This window comes from Trichomycterus rosablanca, chromosome 7 (assembly GCF_030014385.1).
Source record: "Trichomycterus rosablanca isolate fTriRos1 chromosome 7, fTriRos1.hap1, whole genome shotgun sequence".
Lineage (NCBI taxonomy): Eukaryota > Metazoa > Chordata > Actinopteri > Siluriformes > Trichomycteridae > Trichomycterus > Trichomycterus rosablanca.
In genome coordinates this window covers 29,306,893-29,325,998 of record NC_085994.1, presented here as the reverse complement: position 1 = coordinate 29,325,998, position 19,106 = coordinate 29,306,893, and the positions used below count along the sequence as shown (strand labels likewise).

Genomic DNA, 19,106 nt, shown 5'->3' with positions numbered 1-19,106 from the left:
TGTTGCAGATAACAGTCTGGATGGTCCTTTTCGTCTTTGGTCCGGAGCACACGGCGTCCATTCTTTCCAAAAAAGACCTGGAATGCTGATTCATCTGACCACAATACACATTTCCACTGTGTGATGGTCCATCCTAGATGCCTCTGAGCCCAGAGAAGTCGACGCCGCTTCTTGACATGGTTAACATAAGGCTTCTTTTTAGCACAGTAAAGTTTTAAGTGGCATTTGTGCATGTAACTCTGTATTGTAGTGCTTGACAAAGGTTTGCCAAAGTAATCTCTTGTCCATGTGGTTATATCAGCTATTGCTGAGTGGCGGTTCTTGATGCAGTGCTGTCTGAGGGATCAAAGATCACAGGCGTTTAAATTAAGCTTGCACCCTTGGTCTTTACGCACTGAGATTCCTCCCGATTCCTTGAATTGTTTAATGATATTATGCACTGTAGAGGGAGAAATATGCAATTTCCAATCTTTTGTTGAGGTACATTGTTTTTAAACACTGCAATCATTTTCTCATGCATTTGTTGACAAACTGGAGATCCTCTGATCATCTTTGCTCATCAAAGACTCAGCCTTTCCTGGATGCTGCTTTTGTACCAAACCATGATTACAATCACCTGTTGACATCACCTGTTTGGAATCATATTACTAGCCCTAAATTACCCCCGTCCTAACTTTTTTTAAAATGTGTTGCAGGCCTGAAATGCAGGAATATTATTTTGAATGAAGTCATTTGCTGGTAATTACGAGACCACAGACCTTCAGAGATGCCTTCAAGATTGTCACTGCAAAGTGAGAAGCGCAGCGTTTTGTCAGATTTGCCATGAAGTTTGGTCACATCAGCTTGGGGATCTCCTTGTGCTCCATCTGACAGCTGCAAGTTCAGTACCTAAAACAATAAAACATTGGTTGTTTCTAATACACAACATTTATCGGAAGTTATGTAATTGTTAATTCATTCAAAGCACTAATTTAACTCTTAGAATGAAGCTTAAAATCTAACACTTTCAGAATGGAATTTCTGACAAGCTCATAGTCAGGAGTCTACATATTTTTGGTGTACTTCACCTCAACTTTCTTATACAGGTTGAGTCAAAATGATTAATAATGATTAACACTAATGGATCTATTTCCCGTGAAATGTGTGTCCGGGCATTAAATGGTACTGTTGCTCGCTGGTTTTTGTGTGTTGAACATGACGGCGAACAGGTTGAGACTGTCTTGTAAATCATCGTACACATATGAAGAATGTTTTGTTAATAAATGGTTTCCGCCATTCAAGTGTAAACATAATTTTGACTCACCCTGTAAACATTTTAGAAGTGATATAAGTAACAGAACATGGCTAAAAGTAAACGCAAAAACAATTGTAACACCTACTTTTTCAGCTTTATTTTACACATTAACGCTAATCCTTGCATTGGAACTAACAGGTTAAAATACCAGGTTTGGTTTTTTTTTTTTTACATTCTTTATTATGGTTAATTCTAAGGTAATGTAGCTTTATATTGAAAATTTCTATACATTTAAAAAAGGCTGCTTCTATATATAGTAAATTTTTACCTCATTCTCCGGCATCATTCCAGGCATAGTTTGAGGTGAAGTTCCTAATGAAATGACAAGCACCTCCTCAGGTATATCTTCCTGTTGGGAGTCCTGGAGGCTAGCATCCACCTCACTATCCTGAGCGATGTTGGAGCGGGAGCGACTACGTGAAGCTGTAGGTAACAGGAGAGAAAAGAATGATAATTAGTAAAGCATTATAGAGTAAGTAATTACTAAGCATTACTACGCATTAACTTCCAATAGACTACAATTAATCAAAATATTACCAGCTCTTGGAAGCTTGATTATACACCAACAACCATAAACAAAGTACATGTGATAATTAAAAGCATGTGTTAAATGTTTTCTGGGCCTAAAAGTGTAGTTTAGCTTTATAATAACCACCTTCACTAAGAATGCTGATAGTGTGAATTATTTGGGTTAGGTAGATCAATATTGTTTAACAAGTACCTTAAAACACAATTGTGTATGACCTGGCAATAATATACAATAATATATGTTACATTTGTTTATTTATTTATTCTTTTTTAACATCATGTTTTACACACTTTGGTTACATTCATGATAGGACAGGTAATTACTGGTTCAAGTTTGTTGTTTGTGCAAATTTACATACATATACAGTATACACTGATCAGCCATAACATTAAAACCACCTCCTTGTTTCTACACTCACTGTCCATTTTATCAGCTCCACTTACCACATAGAAGCACTTCGAAGTTCTACAATTACTGAGTGTAGTCCATCTATTTCTCCACATATCTTTTTAGCCTGCTTTCACCCTGTTCTTCAATGGTCAGGACTCTCCCAGGACCACTACAGAGTAGGTATTATTTAAGTGTGTGTTGTGCTGGTATGAGTGGATCAGACACAGCAGCGCTGCTGGAGTTTTTAAATACCGTGTCCACTCACTGTCCACTATATTAGACACTCCTACCTAGTTGGTCCACCTTGTAGATGTAAAGTCAGAGACGATCGCTCATCTATTGCTGCTGTTTGAGTTGGTCATCTTCTAGACCTTCATCAGTGGTCACAGGACGCTGCCCACAGGGCGCTGTTGGCTGGATGTTTTTGGGTTGGTGGACTATTCTCAGTCAGTGACAGTGAGGTGTTTAAAAACTCCATCAGCGCTGCTGTGTCTTATCCACTCATACCAGCACAACACACAAACACACCACCACCATGTCAGTGTCACTGCAGTGCTGAGAATGATCCACCACCCAAATAACATCTGCTCTGTAGTGGTCCTGGGAGAGTCCTGACCATTGAAGAACAGCATTAGAGGGGGCTAACAAAGCACGCAGAGAAACAGATGGACTACAGTAAGTAATTGTAGAACCAAAAAGTGCTTCTAAATGGTAAGTGGAGGTGGTTTTAATGTTATGGCTGGTCGGTGTATATACAATAAAACTCCTGATAGTAACACCAAAACTGTGGTGAATTTATAAGCTGAACTTGAACTAAAATGTACTGCAAGTACCTATGGATAGTCGGTTCTTCTTGTTGGCAGGTGTAGTAGCCGGGGAAAGCTGGGGTGTGTTGGAAGGTGTGAGCTCTAAGCTGTTGCTCTTAACTGTGCAGGACTTTGGTAGATTGGCTAGCAGAGTTTCCAGTGCTAAGTGATCTTCATCTCTAAGCTGGTCACTTGTAGTCACACTATGTACAAAGTCCACCTAAAGAAGAAAAATATCAGGAGTAAAAGTAAAAATTCTTTTTTATTTTGCTATTATTAACATTATATTATAGAACAACATTCAGATTTTCTGACAGAACTACTTAGAACTGGTACAATCTTGCAAAGGGAAAAAAAAGGGTTCAGTAAGTTTGAGAGGGTAATGGATTGTTATGATATTCCAGGTAGTTGCAGGAATGGCAGGTGATTGATGGGGTGATACTAGCTGGTTGCCATGGTATTTCAGGTGGTTGATAGGGTGGAGTTAACTAATATTTTTGTTAGCATCTGTGCAAATTTATAGGAGATATATGCAATGGAGGTACAGTGATCTATTTTAACTACACCCTTATATAGCACTTAATTTGTGACCTACCAAAGTAAACAGTTGATGATGAGTGATATAAATCACAGTTCGAGTAAGTCCATCTAAAAGGTTTATTGAAGACATCGGAGGGGTCTCCACAACTCTTCCACCAATCACAATGTCCAAAAAGGCAGCAACACAACTCTGGAAAGACAAATAATAAAAACAGTTAAAAAAAATAAAAGAAGAATATGAAACATTTACATAAAACGTGCTTGTTTAAAAAATGAGACTATGTGGTTTTAAAAAATAGAAGAAACAATCATGTTTGTAGTTAACATTACCATTAAAAAAACCCAATTTCAGATTTCGAGTCAACTGTTTTAGATCATTTTAAGAAAACAACACAAATAAAAACAAAGTTATTTTATTTTATTACAGTTATACATCTGAGTTATTGAAGAAAAAAATTTTACTCAGTCAAAACCACTGAACAATTTAAGAAAAGTAATTTCTCCCCTCAGTAATATGATAAACCAAGTGAGTAAATGCATTTTAGTCCTAATTACTACCAGCCAGCGTGAAGATAAACATCACTTCAGTAGTGTGAAGTAAACTTTAAAGTTTCAATAAGCAACACTTTTAACGTCAGATAGAAAGATCAAACAAACTAAGTGAATTAAAATATCTGAAAACGGGGTTTAAAAGTCATTTTGAAGTCAGTTAAGCAGACCAGTCACCGTATTCAAATAAAGAAAAATCACAAAAATAATATGAATTTACCATATCTGTCATGATATGGGTGTACATCGGTGCCATGGCATGGGTGACTTTCATATGTGTAAAGATAACATTTATGCACAGGCCTATATTAAAATGATCAATGTTAAATGAAGTATGAATTTACTATTAAATAAGTATTAAATTATGAATTTAAAAATGTCTTACTAAAGTGGACCCTTGACCTACCAGAAACAACAATAACTCTCATATTTCTCTATTATTTCCTTCTTTATTTCAATAGCGTTGTATTTTGTAGGTGTAATTTCACAAAAGAATAACTTCCTTCTTCTCTCTTACTCACTGTCCCCTCTGTCTGATACACAGTGACAGCTACTGGCAGGAGTAATTATACAACAACAAAAAACTGCGCTTTCTCTGGGGACATTAAAACACCGGAAAAACACAGTCCGCTGTCCGAATGTTCGCTCACTGCATATAAAGACAGAGACGGTCGGAGCCAACTTGTTTGTGACGTCACATGTTTCGCGAATTGTGGCTCGTAATCCGAAATTTGTTTGTATGTTAAGAAGAAGACCTAAAAATGTTCGTATGGTAAACCGTTCGTAACTCAAGGGTCTACTGTATTTAGCACTACTAGAAAGCAAGAAATTGCAATTTGTTTGTACAGTAGGTCACATTTGGTCAAGTCCCCATCTTGCCAATAAACCACATGCACTGTTTCCCCCATACATATACACTGTCGAATCACATCATTATGTCCACCAACTAATATCCAGAGTAACCACTGTGTGTTTAATACGGTCCTGGTAGGTTGTCACAGGTATATGGAGCCATGCTGACTGCAGTGCATCCCACAGCTGTTGCAGGGTGCATGGGGTAGGATCCATAGAGCGAACATGACGATCTAGGTGGTCCTACAGATGCTCAAATAAGTTCAAGTCTGGGGAATTAGGGGGCCAGGGTGGTACTTGGAAGTCTTGGTCATGCTCTTCCAACCAATGTCGGACATTTCTAGCCATGGGAAATGTCGCACTGTCTTGCTGGACGATCCCATCCGCCCCAGGGAAGACAATCAGCATTTATGGGTGTACGTGATCTGCAAGGATGGATTCATATCCAAATCGGTTGAGAGTGCATTCCACATGAATGTATGGGCCCAGAGAATGTCACGAAAACATTCCGCTGCCACCAACAGCTTGTGTTCCTCCAGCAATGGTTGCAGGGTGTTTGTTCTCTGATGTTTCTCACCTGACACGCCAATGTCTATCCGTTCGATGAAGCAGAAAACATGACTCATCGGAGAAGAAATCCTTGTGCCAATCATCAAAGGTCCAATTACAATACTGATGTGAAAATTGGAAGCCTTTTCTGCCGATGCAGCTTTGTTAGCAGAGGTGCAGTGACTATCCGTCTGCTTCGGAGCCCCATATGCAGTAGGGTTCGCTGAACTGTTGCTTTTAGATTTTTTTTCCTCAATAATCTGCTCAATAATATGTAGGATTCTCCTTATATTATCTTAAGGGTTTGTTTGATGAATCATAAATCTAGTTTGGTCATTTATTAAAGCACCTCTTAACAACAGTATTACTGTTTCCTTATTGTTAAAGTCATGGCATAAAGCGTATAGTCTGTGTTTAAAACACTAAAAGGCCTATGTCTTTTATAATCCATCCTGTTCTTTTCTTCCTCAGGGATAATTGATATAAAAGCCTCTCTCCAGGAAAGCGGATGCTTTATAACATAATTAAAACAGGTCTCCACTAAAGGGAGAGAGTGTTTCTTTATAGATCTGTACCATTCTGGGGGCAACCCATCAGTAACAAATGAATTGTTACTTGTTGAGATTTGCTTTGTCTATCTCTTCCTATGTTATTGTTAAAGTATCATTTATTTCTTGACCAGGCATGAAGAGGTCTAAGACATTCAGAAATTCAACAACTGTATGTCTCTTCACCTAGTCTGACTGAGAGTATAACTATTTTAAATATGTTTAAAATGCTTTTGTATAACATTCAGACTACAAGTATTCTTATTTGTAAACTGATCTCCAATCATATAAATGGTATTTTCCGCTTGTTGTATTCTCAATCTTTGTTTCATGTTGTTTTTTCTCAACTTCCAAACTCAGTATTTTATCTCAACTTCCTGTCTTGGCATTTCTAATAGAGGGGTCTTTATGAACAATGTGCGCTTCATCCAGATCTCCCAGCTTTTCCTATGCTTTAATCTTTTTCAACAGAGGCATCCTGGCTATGATCTTACCCATGATCTTCCCCCTGGCTTTGGCTGCATTCAATGATATATTAGGGTTCACATCCCCTAGACCTGTCACCACTGAACTTCTAAGTTGGATCATTCATCATGCCAGTGTTTAACCTTCACAATATACACTATAATGCCAAAAGTATTCACTCATCTGCCTTCACACGCATATGAACTTGAGTGACATCCCAATCTTAATCCATAGAGTTTAATATGATGTCGGCCCCCCCTGTGCAGCTATAACAGCTTCAACTCTTCTGGGAAGGCTTTCCACAAGGTTTAGGAGTGTGTTTATGGGAATTTTTGACCATTCTTCCAGAAGTGCATTTGTGAGGTCAGACACTGATGTTGGATGAGAAGGCCTGGCTCACAGTCTCTGCTCTAATTCATCCCAAAGGTGTTCTATCAGGTTAAGGTCAGGACACCAAATTCGCTCGTCCATGTCTTTATGGACCTTGATTTGTGCACTGGTGCGCTGTCATGTTGGAACAGGAAAGGGGCCATCCCCAAACTGTTCCCACAAAGTTGAGAGCATGGAATTGTCCAAAATCTCTTGGTATGCTGAAGCATTAAGAGTTCCTTTCACTGGAACTAAGGGAATGAGCCAACTCCTGAAAAACAACCCCCCTCCACCAAACTTTACACTTGGCACAATGCAGTCAGACAAGTACCGTTCTCCTGGCAACCGCCAAACCTAAACTCATCCATCGGATTGCCAGACGGAGAAACGTGTTTTGTTATTCCAGAACACATCTCCACTGCTCTAGAGTCCAGTGGCGGCGTGCTTTACACCACTGCACCTGACACATTGCACTGAATTGAGCTTGGTGATGTGAGGCTTGGATACAGCTGCTCGGCCATGGAAACCCATTCCATGAAGCTCTCTACGCACATGAATTTAATGATTTGGATGGGTGAGTGAATACTTTTGGCAATATAGTGTATTTCACTGCATACAATCTAAATGAAAAGTTAGATAGACCCCAGAGTGGTCTGAAAAATCATTCTGGCTTTTTCTACAAGATAAATAAAGAAAAGAAAATAATAATCTACTCTTGAACAGACTGTGCGTCAAGCAAAAAAAAAAAGTACATCCTGGGTGTAATCCACGCATGAACCACAATACAGTCAGTCCTATGTCTTTAATTACCTTATTTGTATTTTTTTATACAAGTTTTATCTTCTTAGCTTGTTGGTAGTATTTAACAAAGGGTTAAGAAGCATATTAAATTTCATGCACAGATAAGAGTTCCATATGTTACTGATGCAATCAAGTAAAAAGAAAAAAAAGTAACGCTGAGAGCATAAGAGCCAAGAGTCCTTTTATCCCCTTTAGGCCTATCAGAAGTAATCTACCCTTGTTGTCAATTATCACATATGAATTTTTGTAAAATGAAAATAAAGAATTGCTAAAACCTATTAAGTTAATCGTGTACTTCCCCAGAAAGGTGAGTTTCCTGCCAAAATACTGTTTTTCTCCTTTTTCATTTTAGCTATAATTTAGCTTTGTTTAATTACATTGTTTAGCCCATTTAAATTCATACAGAGTATAATGTAAATAATGCATTCATTTTATATAGGGTGACTTTAGGGTGATTTTATATAGGTCCTCTTTTTCCTGGACAAAATGGATTTCCTAAAAAAAATGCATCGGGCCGGGATTTATAAATCACCAAAAATACTGGGGATTAGGCTTTTGCAGTCTGCGTGCGCTATTCTTTGCATGTTTTTGCACTGATTTCACCTTTCTCTTTAGGTCCCGCCTTCTCGCACTTCTCTTAATAATGCCCCAGCACAAATAAAAATTCACAGATGAATTACAGAAAAAAAATTGTGTTTCTGTCCCGGTTGGGATCCTTGGGAAGCAGAACGCATGACCTGCAAAGCTGACACGTACAGTATGTGTCAGTGTCAAATACAGGTGCCACTATTTTGTGAGATCGGGTAAAACATAAGATGTTGTTACTGCTGCAGAGATAATTTCACATCACAAAGCTACAGATTATTGAAGTGCACGTCTGCATTGTTAAAAAGTCCCTGATTCTGAAAACAGAGCGAACATTTTTAAATGGGCATACTAAGATAGAGGTGTGATGGTGCCAGATGTTGTCGAAATAGCTCTACTGATGAACTATTTTATTTGTTGTTATTACTGTTTAGGGCTAAATGCTGAATTGAGAGTAATAAGATTATCTGACCATAAATGCATCGGTTAGTTTTAAACCCCTACGTTTTACACATTGCCATGGTGACACCAACTACATGAAATTACTTTGCCAATACACCCCCAACCCATTTTTTATTTTTTTTGTTTCAGACGTGTACATCTTGTCCTTCCTTTGTGTATTTGGGGCATTCTATGAGGATGTGCTTTATCATAGAAGGTGTTTGGCAAATTTCACAGGCTGGGGGTTTTCACCTTTTATCAGGTGTTGGTGGGTTATTTTGGCATGGCCAATTTTGAATTGTGTGTGCATAACTTGGTCTATGCGTCATACTTTGGTTTGTTTCTTTGGTTTAATGTTGATGTGTGGGCGTATTTGTGGTCTGTGTGTTCCACTGAGCTTGCCATTTTTCTTTTATGTAGGTATTTTTAGCAGTTTTATATCTGTCAAGGGGATTTTGATGCTTGTTGTACTTTGTCTTGCTTTTTCTCCAACTAGTTGATGCACTTTTATATTTTTCACATTAAAGGTTGTGTAGACTTTTTATATCCACTGTCTGCTAAGTTTGTTAAAGACAGTGCAGGCTTGCTCGTAACACAAATAAATAGAATTCTTACTTTATCAAATTTTGATAAACTGCTTTTCCGTCTGGGATCCCCATTATCCGTATCCACCATGGCTAATTGCTGTAGTAACTGACCCACCTATAATAGTAAAGAGAACATTAAAGATAAACATATTATTTCACATGAAATAATTCAAAATACATTATACCATCAAAAAACTATCATTTAAATGTCACAAACAGAAGTACTCTAATACACATTTTCATTTCTTAGAGAAGACTTCAAATGAGTTCAAAATGATCAAACAGATCCTACCTGCATAAGATTAAAGCGTGCGACTTCATTGATGGGTGCGTCTGAGATGATTCCATACTGTTCAGGGTTGACAATGGATGGGCAGATAAAACAGGTCAGCAGTAGGTCTGTGCACATGGTCCTCACCTCACCTACCTCCAGCCCCTCCACACGCTCTAGCGACTTGTACATTTGAGACACAATCCAGCGTAAGCTCTGAGGAAAGCAGTAGGTGTTCTGCTTGAGGTATCCAATAAAGGAGTTAACAAGAGCCACTAGTTTCGCCTCATTTGCTTCCACGGCTGCCTGAACCTTTTGGCGATAAGCATCAGTGCCTTTCTCGCCAAAAAGGCGCTCCTGTTGTGTCGGGGTAAACCTCTCAGTCAGTTTGCCTGGGTCGGTCTCTAGGTGGTCCTCATCCTCTACCAGGAGCTGCATAATGGGTTCGTGTAAGGTGGCAGTAAGGAATAGTTTGGCCGAGTACAGGCCCTCAGAGAAGAGCTTAAATAATATGCTAAAAGCACATGTGCCCCGGCGTAGCAGGCGACGAGGATTGTCACTCTCCTTAAGCTCGAATTCAATTAGGTAACGTAGGACCTGGGTAAAAGGTGAAAAGAAATGCCTTACAATATTTTGTTAAAATAGCAAAAATATAATATGTGTAATTTGTAAAATGTAGTTTACTTCAAACAAACAGCCTACTAACTACTAAATAATGTACTTTGTCATGTACACTATATTGCCAAAAGTGTTCGCTCGTCTGCCTTCACACGCATATGAACTTGAGTGACATCCCATTCTTAATCCATAGGGTTTAATATGATGTCAACTCACCCTTTGCAACTATAACAGCTTCAACTCCTCTGGGAAAGCTTGGAACCAAGAGGCCGAGCCCAACTCCTGAAAAACAACCCCACACCATAATCCCCCCTCTACCAAACTTTACACTTGGCACAATGCAGTCAGACAAGTACCGTTCTCCTGGCAACCGCCAAACCCAGACTCATCCATCAGATTGCCAGACGGAGAAGCGTGATTCGTCACTCCAGAGAACACGTCTCCACTGCTCTAGAGTCCAGTGGCGGCGTGCTTTACAGCACTTCATCCGACGCTTTGCATTGTGCTTGGTGATGTGAGGCTTGGCTGCAGCTGCTCGGCCATGGAAACCCATTCCATGAAGCTCTCTACACACTGTTCTTGAGCTAATCTGAAGGCCACATGAAGTTTGGAGGTGTGTAGAGATTGACTTTGCAGAAAGTTGGCGAACCTTTGTGCACCATGTGCCTCAGCATCCGCTGACCCCGCTCCGTCATTTTACGTGGATACCACTTCGTGGCCGAGTTGCTGTCGTTCCCAATCGCTTCTACTTTGTTATAATACCACTGACAGTTGACTGTGGAATATTTAGTAGTGAGGAAATGTCACGACTGGACTTGCTGCACGGGTGGCATCCTATCACGGTAAAATGCTGGAATTCACTGAGCTCCTAAGAGTGACCCATTATTTCACAAATCTTTGTAGAAGCAGTCCGCATGCCTAGGTGCTTGGTTTTATACAACTGTGGCCATGGAAGTGATTGGAACACCTGAATTCAATAATATGTATGGGTGAGTAAATATTTTTGGCAATATAGTGTACATTAACATCTAAAGAATGTTTAATGAATACATGACAGTTGCAAATGTCTGTATTTATAATGTAGACAGAAAGTGTTTAAAACATAAATACAAACCTAACCAAATTTTAGGGGTAATTACAATAAAATCAGATTAAAGCACAAAACGTATTGTAACAATGCACTAGTATGTTGATGCTAATTAACATGCAAATAACAGTTTTAGTGAATAGGAACCGTCTTTGTATACCTGTAGTAAGTAGCTCTCATCCTCCTGCATGATGCAGTTGCCATATAGAGAGGTAAAAACAGTGTGGATCACTCCTTGTGCATGTTCCTGGATAAGTCTCTCCCCAGCAACTACAAAGGAGGCAACCAGTCGCGGATTGTCCCTCAGCCGCCCAAGAAACTCTCCATAAATGCTCTCCTGAAAGCCCAACAACTTATATCCATCTGCAAACTGCGTATTCTCCAACACCTTGGCATGCTGACAGCATTCGGCTGGGGAAGCGTCTGCACTGAAAAAATAAATGCAGACATTCACCACAAAGTACAGCGGTACCTTGTAACTCGACGTCCCTTAAACATTCTTACATTCATTACATCTTGAGACAGTGGTAGCCTAGTGGGTAGAGCTTTGGGCTATCAACCGGAAGATTGGCGGTTCAAATCCAGGCTCAGCTATGCAGCCACTGTTGGGTCCTTGAGCAAGGCCCTTAACCCTGACTGCTCCAGGGGCGCCGTACAATGGCTGACACTACGCTCTGACCCCAGCTTCCAAACAAGCTGGGATATGCGAAGAAAGAATTTCATTGTACTGTACATCTGTATATGTATATATGACAAATAAAGTATATCTTCTGCTTCTTCTTCTTACAACTCACTTGTGGGCGGGCATATGCACTGATGACATTCGTCAACACTCATTCAAATTTAAGCTTGACTCATCACTATTAAACACTCCTTTGACCTTCACTATATTCTTGATGCACTCTTCTTTCAATGTTACCCCTATCCCCATTTCTTCTCTTATCTACAGGCAGTGCAGACTGACTATACCAAACAGCTTATTCACCTCATGAACGTTTGCAGATGCTTGCTGCTCTCACTGCTTGTGATTTCTAGCTGCACTTAAATGTCTTTTGTCCTTTGTGTTTTTAATTGTTAAAACAGGTGGAGTGAAAATTAAGATTTGGTAACATAATAATGGACAAGGGGGAAACATTTAAGCTACTAATTTTGCATTATTTGAGTTAACTGCAATAAAGTATTTCCTTTCAAACAAATAGCACAAATGTAGCTTGTTATCTAGAGTACCAACACTGTTGTGTACTTTCATTAATGTGCATAGCTGCTTGATAACATGAGCGGCATGGTGGCACACCGTGATGGACAGAAGACTTGTATGGGGTGTTTCCTGCCTTTCACCCACTGTATCAAAGCCATCACAAACCTGACCAGGACAAAGCAGTGGTAGATAACACAATAAATGTTTCAATGAATAAATGTTTGATAACATGTAACATATGAAGTCAACCAAAACCTTTTAGCTTAGCTTTTAAAAAAATGTCCTTTTAGACAATAACAATGTGTGCTGGCATCTAATACCACAGACAAACTAATCTAACCCTGAGCTTTTTAATCTCAGTTACTATCGCAGTTGTTATTTAAACTAAATTCAAAAGCCAGCTTCTGTCATCAATATGTCATCATCTGTCATTGTCAAGCAAAAGAAGGACAAAATTCACAAACAAATAAAACAATTGTGTCCTGTACAGTGGGGCCAAAAAGTATTTAGTCAGCCACTGATTGTGCAAGTTCTCCTACTTAGAAAGATGAGAGAGGTCTGTAATTTTCATCATAGGTACACTTCAACTATGAGAGACAAAATGAGAAAAATAAATCCAGGAAATCACATTGTAGGATTTGTAAAGAATTTATTTGTAAATTATGGTGGAAAATAAGTATTTGGTCAATAACAAACAAGCAAGATTTCTGGCTCTCACAGACCTGTAACTAAAAAGCTCTTCTGTCCTCCACTCGTTACCTGTATTAATGGCACCTGTTTGACCTCGTTATCTGTATAAAAGACACCTGTGCACAGCCTCAAACAGTCAGACTCCAAACTCAACCATGGCCAAGACCAAAGAGCTGTCGAAGGACACCAGGAAGAAAATTGTAGACCTGCACCAGGCTGGGAAGAGTGAATCTACAATAGGCAAGCAGGTTGGTGTGAATAAATCAACTGTGGGAGCAATTGTAAGAAAATGGAAGACATACAAGACCATTGATAATCTCCCTCGATCTGGGGCCCCACGCAAGATCTCATCCCGTGGGGTCAAAATGATCATGAGAACGGTGAGCAAAAATCCCAGAACTACACGGAGGGACCTGATGAATGACCTGCAGAGAGCTGGGACCGAAGTAACAAAGGCTACCATCCGTAACACACTATGCCGAGAGGGACTCAAATCCTGCAGTGCCAGGTGTGTCCCCCTGCTTAAACCAGTACATGTCCAGGCCCGTCTGAAGCTTGCCAGAGAGCATATGGATGATCCAGAAGAGGATTGGGAGAATATCATGTGGTCAAATGAAACCAAAATGAAACCTAAATGGAACTTTTTGGTAAAAAATCAACTCGTCGTGTTTGGAGGAAGAAGAGTGCCGAGTTGCATCCCAAGAACACCATACCTACTGTGAAGCATGGGGGTGGAAACATCATGCTTTGGGGCTGTTTTTCTGCAGAGGGGACAGGACGACTGATCCGTGTTAAGGGAAGAATGAACGGGGCCATGTATCGTGAGATTTTAAGCCAAAACCTCCTTCCATCAGTGAGAGCATTGAAGATAGAACGTGGCTGGGTCTTCCAGCATGACAATGATCCCAAACACACCGCTCGGGCAACGAAGGCGTGGCTCCGTAAAAAGCATTTCAAGGTCCTGGAGTGGCCTAGCCAGTCTCCAGACCTCAACCCCATAGAACATTTGTGGAGGGAGTTGAAAGTCTGTGTTGCCCAGCGACAGCCCCAAAACATCACTGCTCTAGAGGAGATCTGCATGGAGGAATGGGCCAAAATACCAGCTACAGTGTGTGCAAACCTGGTGAAGACTTACAGGAAACGTTTCACCTCTGTCATTGCCAACAAAGGTTATGTTACAAAGTATTGAGTTGAACTTTTGTTATTGATCAAATACTTATTTTCCACCATAATTTACAAATAAATTCTTTAAAAATCCTACAATGTGATTTCCTGGATTTATTTTTCTCATTTTGTCTCTCATAGTTGAAGTGTATCTATGATGAAAATTACAGACCTCTCTCATCTTTCTAAGTAGGAGAACTTGCACAATCAGTGGCTGACTAAATACTTTTTGGCCCCACTGTACATAACAGTGTCCTTAGTTCTCTGCCATAAAAACATCATTAAAAGGAAAGATGTAACACTTAAAATTAAATAAGCACATCAGTTAAAAACATCCTTGAACTGTTTTCAATCAAATATTGGTCAAAATTATTTGCAGTGCAGTTTGTTTTTATTTACATTTTTTAAAATACTATATGTTATAGATTTAGCAGGGTAGAGTTACCTGGTAAGGATGAGGCGGTCAAGGTTTATCCTCTGCTGCTTGGCTATCCAAGCTGCACGGTACAGCCTCTCTGCTGTCTTCAGGACATCACCATTGAGCCGCTGGATAAGCTGTCTTTCTGAAGTCACGTACAATCTCTCCTGCTTCAGGTGGTGTGCCAGAGTGTGAATGTCTGGCTTTACCATATTTTATCTCAGCAAGAGAATCAACTGCAAATGAAGAAAATACTTGCATCAGAAACACTACAAAAGTAAACATAATGAATTATAGTTTTACTCAGGATGGCTGCTGATATCCTCAAGTAAACTGAATACATGTTGTTAATGAAATGTCAAATGTAACTGATGCTAAACCTTTGTAATAAGGTGCAAAACATTAAAAACACATGTTTTAAAATCATTTTTTGTTCTCCATCAAGCAAATACAACACAATGTCACACAGAAGACATGCTATTAAAAATAGTAAAAATAAAAAGCTCATAAGTAAGTACTGTTTTCATAATGAGTATATACAATAACTCTACAAAGCAAAAGAAATCAGCTTCTGCTGTTATCTCTATAATAATGCATGATAGTAAGTGTCCCTTAATTTTCTTGTCTTTTAGAACACCATTTACTTTCAGGAACAGTCCTTCATTGGTTCAGGTCTTATGTAGGAGACCGGAGTTAATTCGTCACTATTGGCAGCTGGGAATCTAACAGGGTGGCTATGACATGTGAAATTCCCCAGGGATCAGTTCTCGGACCTATTCTGTTCAATCTTTATATGCTTCCATTAGGCCAAATGCTACAGACCAACAACACTGATTACCATAGTTACACAGACAACACAAATATTATATATCTAATATATCTGGCTCTCTCACCAGATGATTACAGCCCAATAGACTCACTGTGTCAGTATCTGGAGCACATCAATAACTGGATGAGCAAAAATTTCCTACAGTTATATAAGGACAAAACAATGTTTTAATGCTTTTATTTTTTTTCCCTTATGTAAAGCACTTTGACTTGCCACTGTGTATGAAAGGTGCTATACAAATAAACTTGCCTTGCACCTTTATAATAAGGTGCAAAACATTAAAAATAAATTTTAGCATTTTTGTTCTCCATCAAGCAAAGACATGCTATTTTAAAAAAATTGGATTGTGATATGCATTATTAATGTCCTCTTCATACCACAACTAGAGTTTTCATCTGCAACGCTTGTTATTTCCCTATAAATGAACACTTTCACTACAACATTCATCAATGTTTAAAACAGAGATTTGGTACTTTAACTTATTTATAACTAAACTTTTATAATTTATAACACAAATATGTAAAAACAGTAAATATGTTGCCATACAAGGGTTTCCAAAATTGCAGCTCATTGGCCACAATGCTGCAGCCCATTGTGGCTTAAAACCACTTTACCCATTTACCACTTTACCACTTTACTTTATTTCATAATGAGCGTATAACAATATCTGTACATTTACATTTCACATTTACATTTTCAGCATTTAGCAGACGCTTTTATCCAAAGCGACTTACAGTATTGTGACAGTATATTGTTTAAGCAACTGAGGGTTAAGGGCCTTGCTCAAGGGTGCAACAGTGGCAACCTGGCAGTGGTGGAGCTTGAACCAGTGACCTTTTGATACTAGTCCAGTGCATTAACTACTAGGCTACAACTGCCTAAAAAAAAATTTTGACATTTTTAACATTTTCGGCATTTAGCAGACGCCTGTATCCAAAGCGACTTACATTGCAGTTACAACAGCAGCAACCTGGTAGTGGTGGGGCTTGAACCAGCGACCTTCTGATTACTAATCCAGTACCTTCACCACTGGGCTACGGCTTGCCCCAAATTGTTCTCTATTACATTCATGCATGACATTTAGGGTCTGTTAATTTTCTTGGCTTTTAGAACACCATTTACTGCTTGAAACAATTAGTTAATAGTTTTGGTTTATTTCATTAATGTCTTGTATAATATAGTTTTTTCCTTATATGTGGTGTCTGTTGGGTCTCCAGTGCAAACTCCACTGGGTTACATGTCAAGTTTTGTGTTCTCCAAACAATATAAAACTGATGCTAAAATATACAGCATCTGTGATTTATAACTGTGATTAAACTTTTGACCTGACCTACTTTAAAATGTTCCATTTTCAATTAATGTACACAGGCCAACAATCAGAAACATTACATGGAAATCCTAGTTAAGTTGTTTACCGTTTATGACCACTGATTCTGTATTACAGAATGGACCGTGGCTGGTTGGAGACTGAGCATCTGACATCACTTTGCTTATTCACAGTTCATTTTTAAGTGCATTTTAATCTTCTGATTATTACTTAAATTTAATTATACAATACTGTTATTATGTTAATGCTTGTCAACAGTTTCATTATCAAGCATTAACATTAATAACCCTTGTAACGTAAATTTCCTCTGTTGTTGTATGTGTCACACTGAATGATCAGTGAATAAAACAATAACAACTGAGACAAGAATCCCACTGTATATCCTGTTTGCTCAGGGACAAAGTTTTTTAACACTAATATCAACCTTAAAGTAACTGCCCCCCTGACTGGTAACACATTTAACATCAATGATTGCACGTAAATGCTTTCCATAATTAGAAAGTTCAAGCCAACTTTTCTTTGTGGAATTGCTTCATAACAATGGCACTGCTAGGTCTCCAGGCATTTTGTTATTAGCTATTTAAATGTAATCTGTAGGGCTGTAAATCTAGCCATTTTCTTTTAACCGACAGTCATTAAACAGATCCATTATATTATTTAACACATCAGTGAGTTTTATATTATCTTCATTGATTGTTCAATAAAACAAGCTAATGAAGCAAATAGGGAAGACACTGTTCAATTAATGGTTTCAATATTCATTTAAACTTATTTGGAGTTCAAATGGCAGCACACAAAATGAAAAAGTGTATCAGATAGCATGTAAGGATGTCTTGGCAGTGTATAAACATGCCTTATATTTTACCTCTTTAATGCAGAATAACAAAAATAATCCCTGTTTGCTTTTTGATACAGTATCCTAACTCACCAGAAATGTCACAACACCACAATTTATTATATCATCAATACATTTCCACTGTTATACAGACTACACACAGTAGTACATAGCAGCCAAACACAATTACATCTACACAATTAGTAAGAGTAAAGATTGTGTAAACAAAATAAAAGACTTTGTCATGTAACTTTGTTCTATGAAATTTAAATACAACTGGGATATTATTTGTCAGATCTAAAACCCTGAGGCATAAGCTTTCTAACCTGGTATTAAATCTTTATGTTTTCTCTGTAAATCTAGCACAGTTGTAAAAAAGAAAACTTGGGTAGCACAATGGATTCAGACCTCTCCTTTAATGCCCACAATGGTAAAATTACTAAAGTTGTTGTCTTTTATTTGTGTAATACCTCTGTCTGTTAGGGATGCTGAAAAACTGATCCATGTGTTTATAAGTTTACATCAATGTTGTTCAATAAACAAGCCTAGGTTCTAAATATGTACTATCGGTTCTGTGTTTTATCTGCTGTAGTTTGGTTGAATATTCCATTCATTGTGTGTGGTATCACTAGTTTTCTTTGTGGTGTTTTGTGCACTTTGTTTTACAGTGTAAGTATTTTACAGTGTCAGCAGATCCTGGGGCAGATGTTCTCTGCCCTGTTATATAAAGGGGCATTTCCTGTGCTGCTGTTACCCTATGCTTGCTTATCAGGAGTTTTTATTTTTTATCCTGGAATCTTTAAAGTTGCTTTGAGACCATGTCCATAGTAAAAAGGACCATACAAATACATTTGACTTGACTTCTTACAGCTGACAGTTGATATGAACTTGAGTGCAGCGCAAGTAAAAGTTTAGACTGTGTATTTGAGTCTCACTTACACCCTAAAATAGGTGGACATGTATGGCTGTACATTCGGTATACAGTCTTTGATTCCTCATACGGTATGGATTTTTCAAATACCATACCGTAACATAGTTAATAAAACAGCTGTAGGCTTCAAAAGGCAGCAGCTCATATAATATTGTTCGCTGCTAAAAGCGATATGGAGCGCCGTGCAGATTAAGCGGTGTTAACAGATGAGAGAGGTTTCCTCAATATGGTGAAAAAGAAATAAACAAAAACAGAAGGAGGATGAAGAGAGGAAGACCAAATATGCACCGAGTAACCTGCCGCGTGTTGGCAGTTTAGAACAGACTAAAACACAATATACTGTAAGGTTTGTCGAGCCACTGCTGTTGCAAACAACGACATTACAAGCGCAGTAACAATCCACATATGCATGGACACAATTCCTCTATAGACA

General features: G+C 38.6%; 1 protein-coding gene across 1 annotated transcript in view; it reads right to left on the bottom strand.

Annotated features, from left to right (window-relative positions):
* gapvd1 (GTPase activating protein and VPS9 domains 1) overlaps positions 1-19,106 on the bottom strand; it is a 60,422-nt gene that overhangs the window by 28,303 nt on the left and 13,013 nt on the right. The window contains exons 2-9 of the mRNA XM_062999208.1: positions 14,779-14,987; positions 11,442-11,709; positions 9,598-10,173; positions 9,334-9,420; positions 3,615-3,749; positions 3,047-3,239; positions 1,563-1,717; positions 759-888 (exon numbers count right to left, since the gene is read on the bottom strand). Coding sequence (XP_062855278.1) covers positions 759-888; positions 1,563-1,717; positions 3,047-3,239; positions 3,615-3,749; positions 9,334-9,420; positions 9,598-10,173; positions 11,442-11,709; positions 14,779-14,963 — 1,729 coding nt within the window. The 5' untranslated portion in view covers positions 14,964-14,987. The remainder of the gene's footprint in view (positions 1-758; positions 889-1,562; positions 1,718-3,046; positions 3,240-3,614; positions 3,750-9,333; positions 9,421-9,597; positions 10,174-11,441; positions 11,710-14,778; positions 14,988-19,106) is intronic.